The sequence below is a fragment of the Arvicanthis niloticus genome, chromosome 4, assembly GCF_011762505.2.
Source record: "Arvicanthis niloticus isolate mArvNil1 chromosome 4, mArvNil1.pat.X, whole genome shotgun sequence".
Taxonomy (NCBI): Eukaryota; Metazoa; Chordata; class Mammalia; order Rodentia; family Muridae; genus Arvicanthis; species Arvicanthis niloticus.
In genome coordinates this window covers 65,069,613-65,089,800 of record NC_047661.1, presented here as the reverse complement: position 1 = coordinate 65,089,800, position 20,188 = coordinate 65,069,613, and the positions used below count along the sequence as shown (strand labels likewise).

Here is a 20,188-nt window from a genome sequence, read left to right as displayed (position 1 = left end):
ACATGCATAATAACAATGAGCAGCATCAATACATCCTCTGAAAGGTGAGGCAACACAGCATGACTGTGTTTCCACTGAAAATCTAGCTACTGAATTATTAAAATAAAGACTATAAGGTGATGTCTTCTTAAAAACCCAAATGGCAATTATTCTGTGAAATTTACGCTACAGATGACAAATCTAATAATTAGGATATAGCACAGTAAATATTTTAATTTATGGAGAGAAAGTAATTAACATTTACTAAGTAAAAACAAGGCAGTAAAATGGGCCATTATTGCTAACCATAAATTTGTCTCAAAGTGTGAATTCCCTGATTTGTATAGACAGCACTTGTCCTCATCACTGAGCTCTTTTACCAAGCCCTAAACCAATACAAGCACTCCCTGCTACCATAAGAGAACTCACTAACCAGTCACTCAGTGGAGAGAATTAATACAATTATACAATACAGGCGCTCCCTGCTACCATAAGGGAACTCGATAACCTGTCACATGGTGGTGAAGAGAGTTAATGGGAATCTGACCACTGCAAGTACTGGTTGGAATGCAGTCATTGGACATATTCATGGATACTCATACAGCTTACATATGTTCTTCATGTTTAGCACAGGGAGGAGAAAATTCCCTCTATTTAAGTCCCTCTCTAAGCAAGGTGGAAAATCCTGTATTCACGACACAGACAAGTACTCCTGTGAAAAGAAGACAGTGTGATCAGGAGTTCCCATGGCCTATTCCACGGCCCCTGTATTTCTAGCCATCTTGTACTAGCTCCGCCCCTCACAGGTCATCAAGATGAGGGTAAGAACAATGCTTCGATCTAAAGTACCAGAAGCCTAATTTTTTTCTGCTGTCTCTGGTAACTATGGAGCTCAGGCAGCCCACAGGCAGCACACATCACTGCCAGCAAGTCTGGCTGTGTGGGCACTGAAGCAGACTCTCCTCCTCCTTCCTGGGTTACAGGATACTAAAGTCTGAGATTAACCCCTGGGAATTTAAGCAATGAAAAGCAATCCTGGGACCAAGTGGGGAGCCACGCCCACTTGGCTTTAAAAGAAATAAAAATATGAGAGGGTACTGGGAGGAGAGGAAGGGCTGATAGTGGGTTGTAAAGAGAATAAACAAATTTAATAATAAAAAATAAAAATAAGAGTTCTCTCAACATTACCTGGTTATTTTGCTTTCATGTTGGCACTGGAAGTTGTTGGTTTAGTCTCATTTTTGGCCAGGTATCCCAGTTAGATGGTAAAGTCAGAGAGTGGCTGACAACCAGTAAAACCTAAAACTGGGTATATAGGGTAACTGGTTTCTTCCTGTTTTTTTCAGATCTTCAGCAGTTACTAAGCTGGTATTACCCAGTAACAATGAACCTGATCTCAAAGCAGAGTTTTACAAAGTCTTGACACAGGGCAAAGTAAGTCAGACAGACCTGAATCTAATTCTTACTATCACTGTGTTATTTATTGCTCTATGACCTTTACAAGTTACCTGACTCTCCAGGTCTGTTTCCTTATCCACTCAGGGAAGAATCTTTATTTTGCAAGACTGTACCATATAGCAAACTGAAAGACATTGGTAGATAACTGGAAACCCTGGTTTCAGAAAGGGAGTATTAATACAGCAATGTGTGAATCAGGAAGATCCTTTGCTTGCAAGCTTTTCAAGGATACCCAGGGAATCTAACTGGAAATGGTTGAGACAGCTCCAGAGATCCATTAGTCTGGATTCACAATCCACAACAAGGTATAACAGGAGTCACAATTATACATTATGGCAACATACTATGTCCCCTTAAATAACCAGCACCTTTTGTGATGCTTTCTATGCTATCTCCAGCAGAACAGATACCATATTTCTTAATGCACTGGGAATGCCCAGTGTTTCATTTTCTGTTGTTATGGTGAGACAACATTTTCTTGCACACTGTATGCTCACCTGTGGCTGGGAAAAGCTCCTCTTTTCAAGGAAATGCATTTTTAACAAGCTGAACATGTGTTCCTGCCTTCTCCCACACTGCCCAACTGTGGCCACACATCTGTGATTTCCTATCTTCTAGCTTAGTAGCTGCTCTTAAAATTCAATGAGCTCATGAAGAAAAGGCACAGAGATATTAAGAATCAGGGGGAATGACAAAACCAGCTAACCAACCAAATTAAAAATAAAAATAAACTGTTCTTTTTGACAAATGCTGAGATGGGGCCAAGATCTTTAATGTAGAAATATTTCTCCGTATTTAATTTCTGAATATTTGTCTAATTATCCTAACTTAAAACTTTTAAAGAGTATTTACACAGGAAAAGGCTTAAATGTGCAAACCTCCTAGCTTCATATGTGGCCCCACACAGAATGTTAACTTTCCTGACTTGTCCTTAAGTTTACAAATGAGACTCTACACCTAGAGAGAGTGCAAAGAATGACACACTACGTCACATTGCCAAAACTTCAAGCACAGCTAGAGAAACTCTGATCTGAGGAGTGACATGCCCTAAAGATTCAATTCAAACTTTGCTTTTTTTCTATACACAGATTAGATCAGTATAAAGCTGAAAGATTTGATTATGGCTGAGAAAGAAACAACCAGCTTGAACCAGATAAACTCTAAGTAAAAAGAGGAGGCTGGATACATGATCATGAGTAAGGAGCTGAGAGAACAAAAGCCTGTGGCTACCAGAAGTAAACAGACAGACAGACAGACAGGCAGGCAGGCAGGCAAATACGCGCACGCGCACACACACTCTCACAAACACACACACACACACACACACACACCCCTTTCTATCTAAAACTACACCTGAGCTGTTACAGCCCAGGGGTGTCCTGAGAAGTGACGCACTGGAAGAGTCTAACATCTTTGCAGATGCTTTCTGGGGAGACACAAAAACTCATAGACACTTAAAGGGGAAGCAAATTGTATGTGTGCACACATACCGAGCTCTCAGTGGGTAAAATGTGTGTGTGTGTGCACATACCAAGCCCTCAGTGGGCAATAATCTGCACTAATTACAAATGCTTCAATGGTACATGATAAGATAAAATAGCTGGCCTGGGCGTGTTTTTTTAATATCAATTTCTAAAAAAAAAAAAGAAAAGAAAAGAAAAGAAAGAAGGCAAAGAAGTGAAGAGGGGAGAAAGAAAGAAAAAAAACAGAACTACAGAAATATGACAACCAAATACAATGTACAATCTTTGACTAGATTCTGGAATGGGAAAACAAAAGATACACTTGAATATGAACTGAATATGAACCAAATAATGACACTGTGTCAAGGTTAATTTTTCTGAGTGGGACATTAACAGGAATCCATATATGAGGATTTTGTGTTGTTCTCAGGTGATAGATGCTGAAATATTTAGAAATGAAGTCCTATGTGATCTGTAACTTATTCTCAAGTTGCTCAGCCAACAGGGGCAGCCTGGTGCCAGGAGAATTTTCACTGTACTCTTCTTTCAGTTTTTCTATGAATGTGAAAGATTTCTAAATAAAAATGTAGGGGTGAGACATGGTGAGGTGTGATAAGACTCCCACACCAAACAGAGAAGGACTGTTTGTAAATCACAAGGGCATCTGAAGCTTCAATGCACTGTTGCTAAAAATAAGTTTTAGAAATGAAAGCATCCTATACACTAACTGTATTGACCTAAATCTTTCTATGTCATAGATTCAATTAAGTTATAGGATATTTTGAGACACCTAAATAGGCAATGAAGTATGGTGCAACTCTGAGTAAAATGGAACAAAAAAAAATGTCTGTGAAGAGAGAATTCTATAACATCTATATAGAACATAAAATGCTACATATAAGTAGCCATGTGTATTTTTAAGAATATAAAAATGTTCTTTTGAAACATATTTTATCTAATACTCATTCTTGCATATACAGTTGAATTAACCCTACCCCTACTGCCCCCTCACCCCGCCTCCCCACTTTACCAGTTACATCTTTTCCAGTTGAAACACAATTATAGAGTTGGAAAGCTGGCTCAGCCATTAAGAGAGTATACTGCTCTTGCAGAAGACCTGAATTCTGTTCCTAATAACAATGTAAAGAGACCCCACCCACCAGCACTTGTAGCCACAGCTCCAGGGGGATCTGATGCCTCTGGTCTCTGAGGGCACCTGTACTCTTGTGAACATATTCACATAAATACAAAAGCACATATACATAATTAAAACAAAACAACATCTTTTTAAAAAGAAAGAAAACACATTAGCTTCCTTTAAAGTTATAATTGACTTTATTTTCTACTGATACTTGCATTCCGTTGCCTTGCTGTGTAAATACGTGTGTACACTTTCCAATTTGTGTTTTTCTGAAAGAAAGGGGATATGTGAAATTTTAGTTTTAACTATTACTCAGGTTACTGTGCCATCAGTTACTTCAGGAGAGTGGTAGGTATTTAGTACCACAATCATATTGGCCATGATAAAATGAAAGTATTTCTACTTTAATGATGAAAAGTCAAGAACTGAATACTATAATAATATCAAATAAAATCTATGTGTTACTTGAGACTCTAGGAGGTGCTTTCACAGACATGAATTTCTCTGCACAGATGTAAAAATGGAAGACAGTAAGAACTAAGGTAAATAAGTCAGCTAGCTGACTGTGATAAACAAATAAAGGTGGTGAATGGCTACAGGCATTCTAAAGGTTTACAAAAGCTGTAAAGAAAAAGTCCCTGTTTATAAGCAAATAATGCAGAAGGCAGCGCAGCCTGGTGCTTTACACTAAGACTGGTGGCAAGAAACCTCTCATCTGTACTTTTAAGTGGGTTGCTGGCCTCCCTATATCATTGGGTAAATCAAGCCCTCAGCTGCCTCACCTATCAAGTGGGGTTGCTGCCTCTGACCTTGCTCACTATGGTAGCATTCAAGTTTGACAATCATAGATCTAGGTCTGATAAGGAGGCTGCAGAACATGAAAGAAAAGGACCCTTGATTAAGATTCTTGCTTCTATACCTGTGAAAGGAGATTCAAACATCAAAACTGAGAATGGAACATTTTAAGGCTCCTGGCAACACTAGTGTATTTTCATTTCCACCCATTGTTCCTGCCGGCTTGAGTCTTTTCTCCAAGGATGTGGCTGGATGTGGAAGGCTGAGAGGCAACAGGCTCAGTAGCAAGAACTCTCTGCCATGAGGAACAGAATGCTCTTGGAGGAGCATAGCTGAGTACCTAACTCTGCCAGAATCATCCAGCCCACATTTGCCATCTCTAGATGCCAAGGCAAAATGACTCGCTAGCTTTGCCAAGATTCTAAATAAAGATGTGGGAAAGCATTCCCCAAGATGTCACAGTATAGCAGGCAGGCAGATCTTCGCCTGCCCCTAAGTGCTAGACATGGAGCTAAAGGTTCCTAATGTGTTCACCATAGAAATGCGTGTCCAGAGGCCTCAGACAGACCACAACTACATACTGGGACACGAACAAAGAATTCCACAGAACCCACCTCAAATGTCTCACATCTCCTTCCAGATATGACAGAAGCTAAAACAGCCTCATGCTCACATTCCTCAAGAATTCAGGTAGCCTCCATTCCCTTGTCCCCTGTTCCTGTATACTAGGCCTTTCTACACTACACCCTTCTTTTCCCCACAGACACTGTTATGACAAGTGGTGAGGAAAACTGAACTGGTCCCATGTGGGCTGGCTGTGGAGAAACAGCATTTCCATCCCAAGTTCCACGTCTAACTCTTTAGGACTAAGCTGGAAGATGCTCCTCTGGATGAGTAGCACACAGCCACTCTAGCTAGCCACATGATAATCTGATGGAAGATGCAGGTTCTTCCATACAATGGGAAGGCATGCACTTTGAAGAAGCAAAGGTCGACTTGACAGAAAGTATTAGAAGACATTTGGCTATATATAAAGTATATGTATCAACAAAGCAATCATCAATAAGGCTGATTCATTCCTTTCCCCCTATCTGACTTCAGTTCTCACTGGTCAGAGGGAGTATGATTTTTGTTAATCCCTTAAAACTGTACTATATCTTCTAGGACACTCTTGCTAGCTCTGATAAAATCTACCTAGAACAACTAACTCCACTAACCCCATTCCTCCACCCCACCTCTGCACCACAAGGTCACAGAAGAAGCCCAAATGACAACCACCAAGGCCAGGAATACACTGGGACAGAAGTGCTTTCCTAGGTCTGCTGCAAGTTTTTAGTTCCAGAACTGCCCATGGGAGAATGAATGGTGCCCAGCAGCATGACTTCAGGCTGCATTTTATTACAGGCTTCTGTATAAATCACCAGAACAAAGCCTGTGTGAGCTACCAAAATGTCTGACAGAAACAGTACCACAAAACATTAGTAGCTATTTTTTTTTTAACTATTACATGTTTATATCACCAGAAGACCCGTAAGCTTTGCACTCCCAGCATCTCTGGCAATGTGCCAATATTTTATTTTCTATAGACCCTTACCTCCATTTCTAGTATTAGACATTTTGTCCTGTGTAGACAAAGTTCACCTAAAACAGTTCAGAAACCCTATCTTGTTGGAGGACATATTCTAAGAGAAAAAGAAACCAATAACCCTAACCCTAATATGGAATATGGAAATGGGACAAAGCCCTTCCTAGACACAATACCTACAGTTTCTTGCTAAAAAACTGAACCTGAAGAGCCCAGGCTGGGCCATAAAGAAGCAGACTCGTGAAACCCTGAGGTACCTGTGGGTTGCTCTATAGACCCAGGACTCATCTAGACAAAGCTGACAAGGTCCCTCTAGGTTCTCAGGTTGAGGACAGAGGAGAAAATGAACTCCAAATCTTCACTGCTGCTCACACCAGAGCGGCTGATCCACTCAGTTCCGAGGAAGGAGGTGACATCATGTCCATACAGTACTTAAGGGACTGACTCACTAAGGGTGAGATAAGAAAGGCCACTGCTATAGTTTATATGTAAAGTGTCCCCAAAGGTCTGTGTGCAGTTTCCACCTCAGTCAAGTCTAAGCTTGAGTTCTGTGTCAGCAGGAGCCACCCTTAGGGGTTAATGGGATGCTCTCAAACAAGTTCAGGTCTAATTTTCTAACTCTGCTCCAGGAATCCTCACACTGAAAGATAAATGGAGTGTACCTTAATGATGGGAGCATTGGAATATAGCCAATGAAGCAGGTCTCTAAAAGGGCTCACTCTCAAGCAAACCTCTAATGGAGCCCAGTCATCAGCCCTTCATCAACCAAACTTACAAGACATAGAAGGCAATCACTTTAGCCAGAATCAGAAAAAAAAAAAAAAAAAAATCCAGAGTAAGATCATCCAGGTACTTTCAGGTACTACAATTACTAAACACAGCCTATAAAATATAAAATAAGTAGACTTAAAGATCTTGAACAAATCAAGATTCTAACATACTAAGAAAAACATTATTTTCAGAAAAAAAAGATATTTGAAGGTAACAAAATTTCCATAAATGAGACATTTACAGTAAAGATTTTAAAAAGATATAATAAAGAGAAAATCAATAAGCTATTAGAAAGTATAGAGAAAATCACCCCAAATAAAACGAAAATAAAGAAATCTAAAATACATTTTTGTTATCGTCATGATTTGAATGGCGAACACTGGCAAGCTGAAGTCCCAGGTGTATACAATGCACAGGCCATGGAATCTGTGGTTAGTTAGCTTAGATCTCCTTTCCTTTCTTCTAACCACACTTTTTTTCTCTTTCTCTAGGTATAAATCTCATAACTAGAAGCCATCATACATGACACAATGTCAATGCTGGGTAGTCAATGCTGTAAATGTATATAAGCAAATCAGAGGACATGTACAAACATATTATACACATTTGTTACTAGTATTCATGTTGAGATTTAATACACACACACAAATACACACACACACACAACTCCAATTATAGAAAACACAGATTAGAAGCTGGGGTGGTCGATCTTGGTTGTCAACATGCTTGGAACTATAGTCAAATAAACAACTTCCTCTGGTTGGTCTGCGAGAGAATTTCCTGAAGCATTAACTGGTACAGGGGTCCCCTCAGGGTGTGCAGCACTTTTCACAGCAGCCCCACAGCCCCACATGAGGAGATCTGAGGGAACAGTGTGCTGCTCCTACTTGCCCATGCTCACGCTTTGCTGCTCAGTCCATCTACTGTTGCTGCGACTCCTGCCATTCCTTATTGATGTCATGACACAGCTGTTTCCATCTTCCAACATGGACTGAAAGACCAGGGGCTCTGCAGGAGCCGTCTAGGCCTGCAGCGCCAGACTGCAAGAGCTGGGGCATCCAGCCTTGTGAACAGAGCAGCTACAAGCTTCTCAGCTTCTCTAGTATAAAAAGTCAAAACTGGACTGCCTCGCTCCAACTATGCAAGCCAATCTAATACATCTCCTTTATTAGATATGTTCACTCTATCAGAGTTCCTCTCTAGTGAACCCTGACTAATACAGAACCCCGTTATTAACCTGAGAGTAATGCTGTTTCCGAGTGGGTGATTGTGCAACCATGGATGGGGCAGTCACAACAGCATTTTCTTCATCTGTACATCGGAAGGACTAAACCAAACGACTTATGCGTTTCTTCCTACTCTGGCTTCATGATATCTGCAGCTTCCAGAACAGTTTCTGCACTACCTGCATATTTTACTTGTAGGACAAAGCTCTGTGCAGAGCTTTGCTTGCATTTTACTCTAACAATCATAATGATCTGGATTTCTGGGCTAGTGGAGATCAGAAATAAGAATCCCGAGTGGAAAGTGAGCAAGAAACGGCTCCAGAGTCAAATACACTGACAGTAGCTGAAAAGGAGGAGTAGGGTGGGAGGTAATGGTTGCAAACACTGTACTGTAAAGTCTAAAAAGAATATACTATTGCTAACATTTACTGTGTGATCAGATAGCTTTGTACACCTCAATAGCTCTTCAAGGCACCATTATATTACAACTCCAGCACTAACTGATGTTGCTGATAACCTTACACAATCAAATAAAGATTACCTTATGTTCAAGATACTCTATTTAAAAGTGGAGAAAACACATAATATGTTTTAGAAAGCGACCCATAAATAAGTTTAAAAATATCAAGTTTTAGATAGTTGTAAAATTCTTTCATACCTTCTCTTCCTACATACATACATACACACACACATGTTTTCTAAACATGGCTCAATCAAGCTGCCCCCCAAAAAACCCATAAACTGCTTTTTCAGAACCTTAAACCGAAATTCCTCTAAATAACACACAAAGGGTTGACCAACCAACTGTATGAAACCAACATATTGATAAAGTAAAATCATTGATATAACTACAGTTAGAGCACATGCGGCAAATGGTACAGGAGACTGATCGGTAGAGGTGAGAGTGCTTCTGAAGGGGAAAGCTTCCAAGAACCTACTGAGAGATGCAGAAAACCCACAACAAGGAAGGAGACAAATGTTCCTCCATGAACAAAGGGGAGGTGGTCACCCAGCCCAATGCAGGCAAAGTCCATCAATACCATGAGACAGACAGGTATGCCACTAGGAAACTTTGGATCACTGGAACAGTGTAAGAGATGAAGAGAACTCTCCACTCTTGGAAGCCTGTGCTCACACACACCTGTGTTAGAGTTAAAGGAAACAGGCAAAGCTCTCCATCCCTAGAACACAAAACCAAGAGTACACAGTAACAAAGACTCAGAGTTATAGGCAGGAATGAAATCTGAGGAGTTATAATTTCCACAGATTTCATTAAAGGAAATCACAGAAATGGGGGAAAAAAGTTAACAGAACACTGGCACATTTCATCTTCTAACTTGGCTAGATAAGTATCACCTACGTGTGAATGGACATAGTGCTAAACAGATGGGATTGCAGTGTGCCCAAGACTCACTTCCACAATGTTTTCCTGACTTGCTATTTTGTGTCTCAGTTTTAAGTTAAAAACAACTTTGTGATTACATTCAGAATTAAGGGTCAGAAGGGCTTATCAGCTGGTCCTCTCTAGATCTAGTGAAGTCTTTCTAAACTGATTAGGCCCTTCAAAACAAGCTATTAGTGATACCTGCTATGTTTAGAGAGCAGAAATACTGCTGACTTACCTAACTTTAAATAGATGTCATTAGGATTTCAAAAATAAATTAAACCCAAAGTACTTTACAAAAGCATTGCATCATCATTTTCAGAGAGGCAAGACTTCTTTTTGGAGCAATCTGCAGGCTTGGATTCAAGAATGAATATCCAGCACAACATGTGCTGTGTGCACTGTTATCAAGTCCCTAGGGGGTGGGCGTCACAACATATTTATTCTCCTTTACACAAGCCTTGTTGTTAATAGTATATACTCTTGTAAATAAAAATTCTATAAATTGCTGCAATGTTCCTGATTCATTCTGTAGCTGCCAGGACCAATTCTGAACAACTCTGTATGGAAAACCCCAAATGCTTTTTTAGACAGACTGATAGTGAGAAAAAAGGAGAGTGCCTTTGCTCACACAAATGAAAAAGAAATGGCTTTTATGACTTTGCCCAGTTTTAGAGGCCTTCTGTTTGCTGGGGGGGAGGGGGAGTTGGTGTTACATACAGATAAGAGCTTCCAGACAAGCAACACAAGAGTAGATCACTGGTCTCCAATCAATCTCATCAATGGCACAGCCTGGTTCTCGGAGGAATTTATCTACTGTCCACACTGAGCATCCTTACCATCGGGGCAACAAGGGCAAGTGTCCTCGCTACTGTTTCCTACTTTGGGAATGAACCAGGGCCCAGGCAGTTGAAATCACAATGAGTGAATGTTCATTCAGAGTCTGTGTGTGTGTGTGTGTGTGTGTGTGTGTGTCTGTGTGTGTGAGAGAGAGAGAGAGAGAGAGAGAGAGAGAGAGAGAGAGAGAGAGAGAGAGATCATACAGGCTTGCATAAGCATATACTCCAAACAAATCTGAGGCCTGGACAAATTCTTTAGCAAATAGATATATTTTGTTTCTAATTTTCTTCCTACTTCATATCCAGAGTATTTCAACAAGAGAAACTAGAATGATACTGATAAACAGGAAATAACCAACTCACAGCAAATAAACTAGGATCCTGTTTATAGTTCTGTAGGCCAATAATTAGTTAATAATTTAAGGGCAATCTGTACCACAGAAGGAAGTTTTACTAGGTCAAAATAATAAATGAGGCTGCACCCTTGCTAATAAAAACAGAGAATGCTGTCCTTGGTTTGGCTGTAATCCTGCCAATAAGTAGCAAAATGGGCTGACTGACCTTTTCAGTCTGAAGATTCATGATGGAATTCCATAAAATCCTAAAACTAAGATAAAATAAAAAGATAAAATATCTGTGCTCCTAAAAAACATTCAGAAGGTTCAATAATTCAAAACCAGGAATGGCAGCCAGGTCAGGATGGCAACTTGACAGAAGCAGACAGGGCACAGATAGCCAGTGAACATGGGGTTGAACAGGTGAAAAAGACATTATATTTATACATACGTGCATTTGAACATAATGATGTTTATAAATGCACATACATGCATGAGCACACACCTAACAAACAATAGTTAAACTCAATTGAAATAGGAGAATCACCTGGGGACAAAGCTGTGGTGTGAGTCTAAGGCCATGTAGTGTCTACTGGCAGACACAGGTGTCAGGGTAGCTCTGGGACAAAGGCACAGGCTCTGAAGCCACACTACTGGGTTTTAATCCTGGCTTCTCCACTTACCTTCTGATTGCAGTAACCATAGTAACTGCCTCACTGGGTTGTTAGGAGGTTAAAATAAGCTAATCTGCCACAGAACAAGCACTCTGTTAGTAGATCATTATTGTAAACGCAGCTGAAAACTCCAGCTGTGGGCAACTGAAAACACCCTGAAGCAGAAGTCAAGACTATGAGCCTATGAAGGTAAAGATCTTGAGTGGCTCCCTGAAGAAAGCTTTGAGCCAAAACTCTTAGATCAGTCAGATTTGCCACCAGCTGGAAGACAGACATAGAGGAGACACCCACCTCAGGTCATGGGGAAAGACAACTCTGAAAAGGCAGATCCCTGACCTTGTACCTGGCTCCAGGGTATGGCAGGACTCTGGTACTACCTAAGCTGTAAGAGGTTGAGAAATTAATGCAGAAAACTGTTCATTCAATAAAGACCAAGGGGTCCTGGCAGAAGCTGTCATGAATTCATCCTGGAGACATCTTTACCGTACAGGGTACAGTCAGGTTGAAAATCACATTAAGCATAAAGGAGAACAAATGATAACAAACCCACACCTAGAACCAACCTGGCTAACACTTCCAGAGAGAACAAATTACCTACAGACACAGACTCTTCATCAGCAGTAACAGATGCCTGAGGAAAGTGGAATCGCATCCTCAACGTGCTGAGGGGAAATAAATGTCAACATGGAATCTTACACTTTTACTGCAGACTGAGGGAGAAGCCAAACAGCTGGAAGTACACAAGAACTGAGAGCTCATCACCCACAGACCCAGAGTGCAAGAGACACTAACATTTACAAAAGGGTTAGACACTAGAACGTGTTCGCTAGAGAGGACAAACTGAGGGCTTTTTCCCAAAGAGGGTTTCTTCTGTGTCCCATGCCTGAACCTACAAAACATATCTGAGAAGATTTGAGAGAAGATGTGAGGAGAGTCACATCTCCCCCTTGGGCTAAGGGAGGGAGTGGTCTTTCCTCCTGTGCTCTGAAGACATCTGTTTTTGAAAGGTGTCCCCCCCCCACACACACATACTTGTCTTTATTCATTTAACCTTAATTTTTAATACTTTAACTGATACTGAAAAGCAGTGGTGCCCAACCCCAACCCCGACACCCAGTTTTGTTCCTAGATGTAACCACCTTCAGATATTTGGGCAGTCTCATCTGGTATTTATCTTCCTATTTTTAAATAATACTCTGTGCCAGGAGACCTTTGGAAAAATCTATCACCTGCTGGTGAAGGCTAAGGTTGCTCGGCCATTTGCCACGTGACAACCCTTCCTAAAAACCGGAAGAAGGATAGGCTTGGTAAGCTGTTACAATTAAAGACACAGTGCATGTGTTTAGAACTTAAAGCCATACGATGTGGCCCACTTCGTTTCCAGAATTAATTGATATGAGTTTCAAGGTCAGAGAATAATAACAAGAAACATTTCCCAGTATTTTTATGTAACTATATCATAAGCATCTATTCATGCTGCATTACTTTTTAGCTGCTAAAAACCAGAACCTGCCTGCCCTAATAATAAGCTGGGTAACATGGAAGCCGTGAAGCCAGGCTGCTAGGATGGCAGTTCACTATGCCAACGGACAGGAGCACATGCAAGAGCCTGAATATGGGTGAGGGCTGTGAAGTAGGAGGGAAGAAAGTCTCCATCGTTTGCACTTTGGGAGCAAAAAAGGAAGAAGATGGAAAGCACCACAGGAAAGTGACTTACTTGTATCTGTGTATAAAATAAAAAGAAACCTTGGTGAATAAATCCCTCAACTAAAAGTCTGTCTCAAGGCAATCTAAAGCATGTATTTATTACCCAATTAAAAATGTAAGCAACACAATAGTGGAAACCAAACAGTAACAACCTCACTCCCACCCCTTTTCTAAAAGAAAGATAACAAATCCAAGCTACTAACTAGATACAGAACGAGGAGAATTGGGCACGTGAGAGCCTCTAATAAATAGCCAAAAAAATCAATTAATCTCTGTCTGTCTGTCTGTCTGTCTGTCTCTGTAGGAGTTTAGAACATGACTCCTAATTATGGTAAATACAAGTTTAGTTCTGTTCTTGTACTCAAGAATATCTGAGTTGTGCCATAGAGTTTGTTAAATTAGAGGGTAGGGCTTCTACTATTTCTTAAATATGCTCTCTACTGAGGGATTTACTGATTTTAATTGCTTTGTAGAACTTCCTATCATCTTGTAGTTGCCTTCATTTGCTTCTTTGTACTTGGTGTGTACTCTCCTCAGAGAGCTGAGCTTATAGACACCGGCTGTTTGCACCTCCCGATCTTCCCAATCCTCCCTGAAGCTACACTCCTCTTCTCTGGGGCCTGGAGGAGCTGATGCAGAGCTGGCTACCTGGAACGCTTCTTTACTCCAGGAACCTGGATAACGGAAGGCAAATCTTAAGAAGCTGCCTGTTTAAAACTGCCATTATTCTACCAGCACACTTGATTGATAGTGGTGAGGCAGAATTCTCAGTTGGAATAATTTATTTTCTGCTAAGAATATTTAGGACTTTGTTCCACTCTTTTCCAAAAGTAAGTACCACTACTGAGAAGTCTGCTTTCTGCCTGACTCCCATCTTTTGCATATGACCCACCCTTCATTTCCCTCTCTCTAAGGGGCTCCAGCATCTTCTCTTCCTTCTGTCCCAGTGGTCATGAACTTCATGGCATGCCTGTATTTGAGGACAATTTTATCCTTTGTGCTGGGTGGTTGGCAGGCCCTTTCCATTCAGAGATACATGTGCTTTGATTCTAGGAAATGCATCTGTTATTGTCTGTGTGATAGCTTCCTCACACCTACTTTCTACCCAACAGATACTGAACTACCCAGGCTGAGTCCCTAATTTTCTTCTATTATTCAGTTTCATTATCTGTTTTGTCTTTGAGAAATATTCTTGTTGATTTTTTTGTTCTAAGTCTTTGGAAGGTTTTTGGTTTTTTTCTATTGTTATTATTATTGTTGTTGTTGGAAGGTTTTTGGTTTTTTTCTATTGTTATTGTTGTTGTTATTATTATTTAGCGTGGGAGTGAAGGGATAGGCCAAAGCGCCATAATTTTAATTTCCAAGAGCTTTATTCTTGTATCTTAAAGGATATTTACTAAAGCTTTTAAGCATTTTTTAAAACTTGTCTATCTTTTACTGTCTACTGTCTCCTAGCTCACTTAACTTTTGTCTTTATTAAGGGCTCTGTCTATCATGTACTGTCTGGTGACCTGTGTCAAGCTACATTTTAAAGTGAGTTATTCAAGTGCTCATTAAACATTCTCTGTGAATCACCAGGGCCTGCTGACTGGCTGCCTCCCACTTGGGCAGTCGGGAGGCTATGCAGCTTTTTTTACTGAGAGCCTCACACTCCTGTGCAACAGTAGCAGTCTCTAAGTACTCCCTCTGGCCCACAGTCTATAGCTACCTTTACAGATTCTTGTTTGGAGAAGGACAGAAAAGGAAAAATGGAAAAACCAGGTCTCTGACCTTTTGGAAAAACAGGCAGAAATAAGGTGTGAGCACTAGAGGTCAGAAGGCAGACATCAGCGCCTACTCACTGCTAGTGCCTACGGAACCTGTTCTGATCCTTAGTGCAAGGCAGATCCTGGTTTTCTTCTATCCTCTTGTCTTAGTCAGGGTTAGTATTGCTGTGATAAAACACCGAGACCAAAAGTCATGAGGAGGAAAGGGATTATTTGACTTTCATATCCTGAATCCATTGAGGGAATCCAAGTCAGGAATTCAAACTGGGTGGGAACCTGGAGTAGGAGCTGATGCTTTGCAGGGATGAGGCTTGCGTCTCATGGCTTTCTCAGCCCTGCCAACCCAATACCATCCAAAACTGGCTGGGGCCTCCCCCATCAATCACTGATTAGGAAAATGTTCTCCAGGCTTGCCTACAGTCCAATCTGAAGGAGGCATTTTCTCCATTGGGTTCCTACCTCTCGGATGACTCTAGCTTGTGTCAAATTGACAGAAAACTTAGCCAGCACTCCTGTGTACAGTCCATTTACTTTTTGCTTAGTCAGTTTTACAAACTGTATTATGACTGCCCATCCTATGTTTCTATTTCTACTATGTACACATGTATTAGCAGGTACTGTCACAGTGTGCTTAGTTGCTCCGTGAGGGCAAGATGACCTGGCTTAGAGCTGTCTCTCTAGAGCTAGTACAGGGCAAGCACTTGGTAGACAGAAACAATGTCAGCTGAGTGAAGGACTGGAGGCAACCATAGAGGTAGATAATAATAATTCAAGTAGAAGCCTGTTGTTTCCTGAATCAGGAGATAATGCCAAGCACTTTGAATGCACTCAGTTAAGTGTTTACTGATTGAGCTTGAAATATTTTAAAGCACTGTTTTTCTCTTATGGTTACAGGGACCTTCTGTAATCAGGCATCTCTTTTAACAGGTCAGCAGGCAAAATAAATCACACATAGCCCAAACGCATTCCACAGAAACACTTCAGACTCTGAACAACACGTCACTACTTTTTGAACAAAGCAAATCTCTTCTAAATTAAGGACTCATTAAAATAAAACTTAGTAACTTTCTATTTTGCAAATAAAATAAGTATTTTTACTGAGAAATGTTAGTCCAATATACTATTATGGCTAAATGACATAATTGCAGTGTATATATGGTGATAAAATGCAAATAAGGATGCCAACTGTTGTGTGTAGCAGTTGCTTTTGCTGTCACTGCCAAAACAACAAATTGTGCTTAATAACTCATGGGGATCTTTATAAAGATGAAAGTCACCACTCACTATGTGTTAACACTAATAGGTTAGATTTATGAAACACTTATTACTTGCAGTGACTAAGCATTTTAAAAGAGTTTATTCATTTAATTCTCATAAAAATCCAATGAGTCTAATACATTACCCTCACTTTGCAAGTTAGCAACTTAGGCAAAAGAAGATTAAGTGATCTATCTACACAGACATTCTATTTGTCTCGATGAAAATTTTATCTTTAGCACTTTCCTATGCCACTAAAACATTTTCATAAACATTATTAGTGGCTTCATAATACTCCACTGTATACATTTATCATGATTTACTCAACCATTCCCCCCACCACTGGGAAACTCTGGTTGCTTCCAATCTGACATTATTACAAATAGTCCTGGGGTAGACATCACTGTAGAAAAGTCTTTAACCATTTTTTTCATTGTTTTTATATGACAGACTCCTAAAAGAGTCAGTGGGCCAATAATACTTGTTGGATGACTAAAATATACAAAACAATATCATTTTGCCTAACAAAAATCTCTTCATATTCTCATAAAATATGTTCTTATCTCAACAAGTGAGTATTCTCCTGTATTTTTTGTGGTTTAATTTTTACATTTAACTTGTAAATAAATATGTATTTGTTATTTGTAATAACAATATATATTAACTTGTAAATATATATTAAATGTACAACATTATACAAACACACATACACACATATGTATACATGAAATTTGTTTTATGCACAGAAGTTGTATAGTTTTTCTCTAAATATCTAACCAATTTTTCCAAAATCATCAATTAAGTAAATCATTCTTTCCCAATGATTTTTGTTCTGTGTGTGTGTGTGTGTAGTATGTGTGTGTATGTACGTAGTATGTGTATGTATGTATGTAGTATGTGTATGTATGTATCTATGTGTATGGCATGTATATACTGTCATGTATACATCCCTCCCTTTACCAAACGTTTCTGAGCAGATACTTTCCCCTGGTGATTAATTTACTTTTTTTGAGGGGAAGAGAAACAGAATCAATAAAATAAGCGCTATATTTTAATATGTTCATGAATTGTTTGTGTAGAAATAGATAAAACATTAAAAATACAGACTGATAACTAGACAAGAAAGAGGAGCTCTATTTAAAGGCAAATTATTGCCAGGAAAACATGTAAAACAGAAGTGAGATCTAAGGAGCAGAGCACATGAAACCAAGACTCCTTTAGAGTTGGTAAAGGAAAGTAGCCATGAGGAACATCAGGAGTCAGAGGTAGAAGATGCAGGAGGGAAGGGAAGGGAAGGGAACAGTTATGTATTACCCATACTTGACATAGCTGATTACACAACGACATACGATTCTACTCCAGTTTTCAAAGACCATCTCTCAAGTTCTTCATTAGTTACAATTACCAGATACAGAGTAAAAATATCACAATACTGTGTCCATGGGCCTCAGAGGCGCCCTAGAACATCTTAAATTGGATGACAGGCAAAGAAGAGAGGAGTGAAATGCTTTAAGTGATGTCTTGGTGTGAGGATCTTCATATTCCTCAGCTGCAGACCAAGACAGGTTCTTTAAAAAGAAGGACCCTTGTGAAGAGCAGGCTGATCAGCAAAGCTGAGAGAACAGCCATGACAACTCCTGGAACCATGAGTGCTGCTGGCTCCGATGAAGAAAAGCAAACCCTTGCTTAAGAAAACTATATTGTAGTCTTTCCTGCCATCTCAATCCAATGTTCACACATTTTCTCAATGCACTCACTGTTTAACTGATCACAGAGCAGGACCTTCCTAGGGTACAGGACATGTCTTTCCAAATATGCTGACCTGCTAGTTATTTTGAATTGTCTGTAATACTTAACTCTATTTAGGCACAACTGAAGAATCAGTTATCTGCTTATATCTGCTTATCCCAAACTATGTTTCTAAATGTACCCTAAGACTCTGCTAGGTATCACATTCCCAAATGAGGGGAAAAAAAAAAAACCTTCAAAAGGCTCAAAAGCTTACATCTAGATTCTTGATGGTCAACTATAACATAAGGAAAAAAAGTTCTCAGCAAAGAAGGAAAAAAGGTAGAAGTGCTGTATAAACTGACTTGTGTCTCACTCATCTAAGGCGATATTGTATCTACTATATGTGAGTCTTCACCCAAAAAAGAACCTGTTTTTAAAGAAAACATACCTCTTCTCCAGCAAACAAGAACTCCTCCTCCATAGGCAGACACTTTATGGTAGAAAGAGAACCTGAGTGGATGGGACCACATGTGTACAGCAAAGGTCTCTGTAGCTGACTTCCTTTAGAGACACAACAGCAAACAGGCAGTGACCAGGGAGGTGGTCTGGACAGATGTGATCCCATACAATGAAAGGCCCAAATAAGAAGAGTGCTAAGTCTGAGACTGAGACGCTGCCTTAATCCAATCAAAGCTCTGAGTAAAGCATACAAGGCACTGCCAACAGCCTGGGCAGTTCAAACAGCCTTCACTTGTATTTAAACGTCTGAGAATACAGAACACACTCTAGACAGTCCCTGCCTGTGACACACTAATCATCACCCTGTCTACACATGCTCCTAAAGATGGAAGCTCCATTCCCACTTAACAGTACAAAGTTCCTGAACAGAATGTGAGCCACACAGTGGCTTAAATATTTACACTGCTCCTTCCATCTTATTCTTCAAAATGCAACTCATTACGTAAAAGTGCCACACTGAAAGTCCTGCTGATGGTGACACTGGCTCTGTCACTCCTTGGGATAGAGTGGAATGAGTAGCTATATTGATAACCAACTCTCTTTCATATGTAGTGGTTTTTCTCCATTGCCAACTGCATTTTAGCTTTTAGTAACTGAAATCACTCTGCTCTTGCACTGTAAAACTGCATACTCCGTGTTCGTTTCTTGGGCACTCCCCACTCCTCCATGTATCTCTTTAACTCCTACTTGACTTCTCAGTGTGGACACTACTTCTTTCCAGTCATTCCTCCTTAACAAGATATACCACTACAATTTTTCATAATGATACTTTCTCTTCCTCAATTACATGTCCCTCCTTTGGGTTCCAAAACCACCCTACTGCCTTTGCAAGAATTGTCATATTGTACTCTACTTGTTTGTAAGACATCAGCCCTGTCCATCTTTAAACTGCTCCTAAAGCAAAGATCTTTGCTCATCTGCATTAGACAGTTCCTATCAGTATCTGGTGTCTGATAGGCATTTAAAAGTGTTTGTAAAAGGAGTGAATAGATGCCATGAATACACTCAGATTTAGAAACACAGTTATAGAAACATGTCTTTATGAACAATTAATGCATCATGCTTAATTCCCTAATCATGCAAAATTCCCTAAGCAGGTAGGTCCTTATCTATATTCAGTATGACATAAACATTTTCTAATGAAAACAGACAATATAAAACACCTTACCGGTAAAGTTCCAGGTAGAGATGCATCAAAATAAGAAACCAAAGAATTTGGAGGTGCTGCAAAGCACACTTGAGCTCCAGAGAAGAGTTTAGAGTTGGAGGAAATCTGAGCATGAATTTCCAATCCTACTACAGCTGCCCATTTGTGTTCACTAAAGGGAAAGAAAATGTCTAAAATGTTACATTTGTTACTATATATAGACTCTTATAAGCCTATATTTCAAATAATAATCTTACTTATGTTTTAAACTAAAATTTCATATGATTATATTTTAAAATTTGTCATTTTATTGGTGAATAAATTAAGTGTATCTTATTAGTTAATAAACACTACATAAATGACTCAGTAAATAATAAAAGCTTATCTTCTCATCATTATTTAGGTTTAATA

The 20,188-nt window shown here is 39.7% G+C and overlaps 1 protein-coding gene across 1 annotated transcript in view; it reads right to left on the bottom strand.

Moving 5' to 3' along the window:
- The window catches only part of Gatb (glutamyl-tRNA amidotransferase subunit B), a 69,985-nt gene that overhangs the window by 48,257 nt on the left and 1,540 nt on the right, over positions 1-20,188 (bottom strand). Inside the window, exon 2 of the mRNA XM_034500118.2 lies at positions 19,799-19,949. Within this exon, the coding sequence (XP_034356009.1) occupies positions 19,799-19,949 (151 nt within the window). The remainder of the gene's footprint in view (positions 1-19,798; positions 19,950-20,188) is intronic.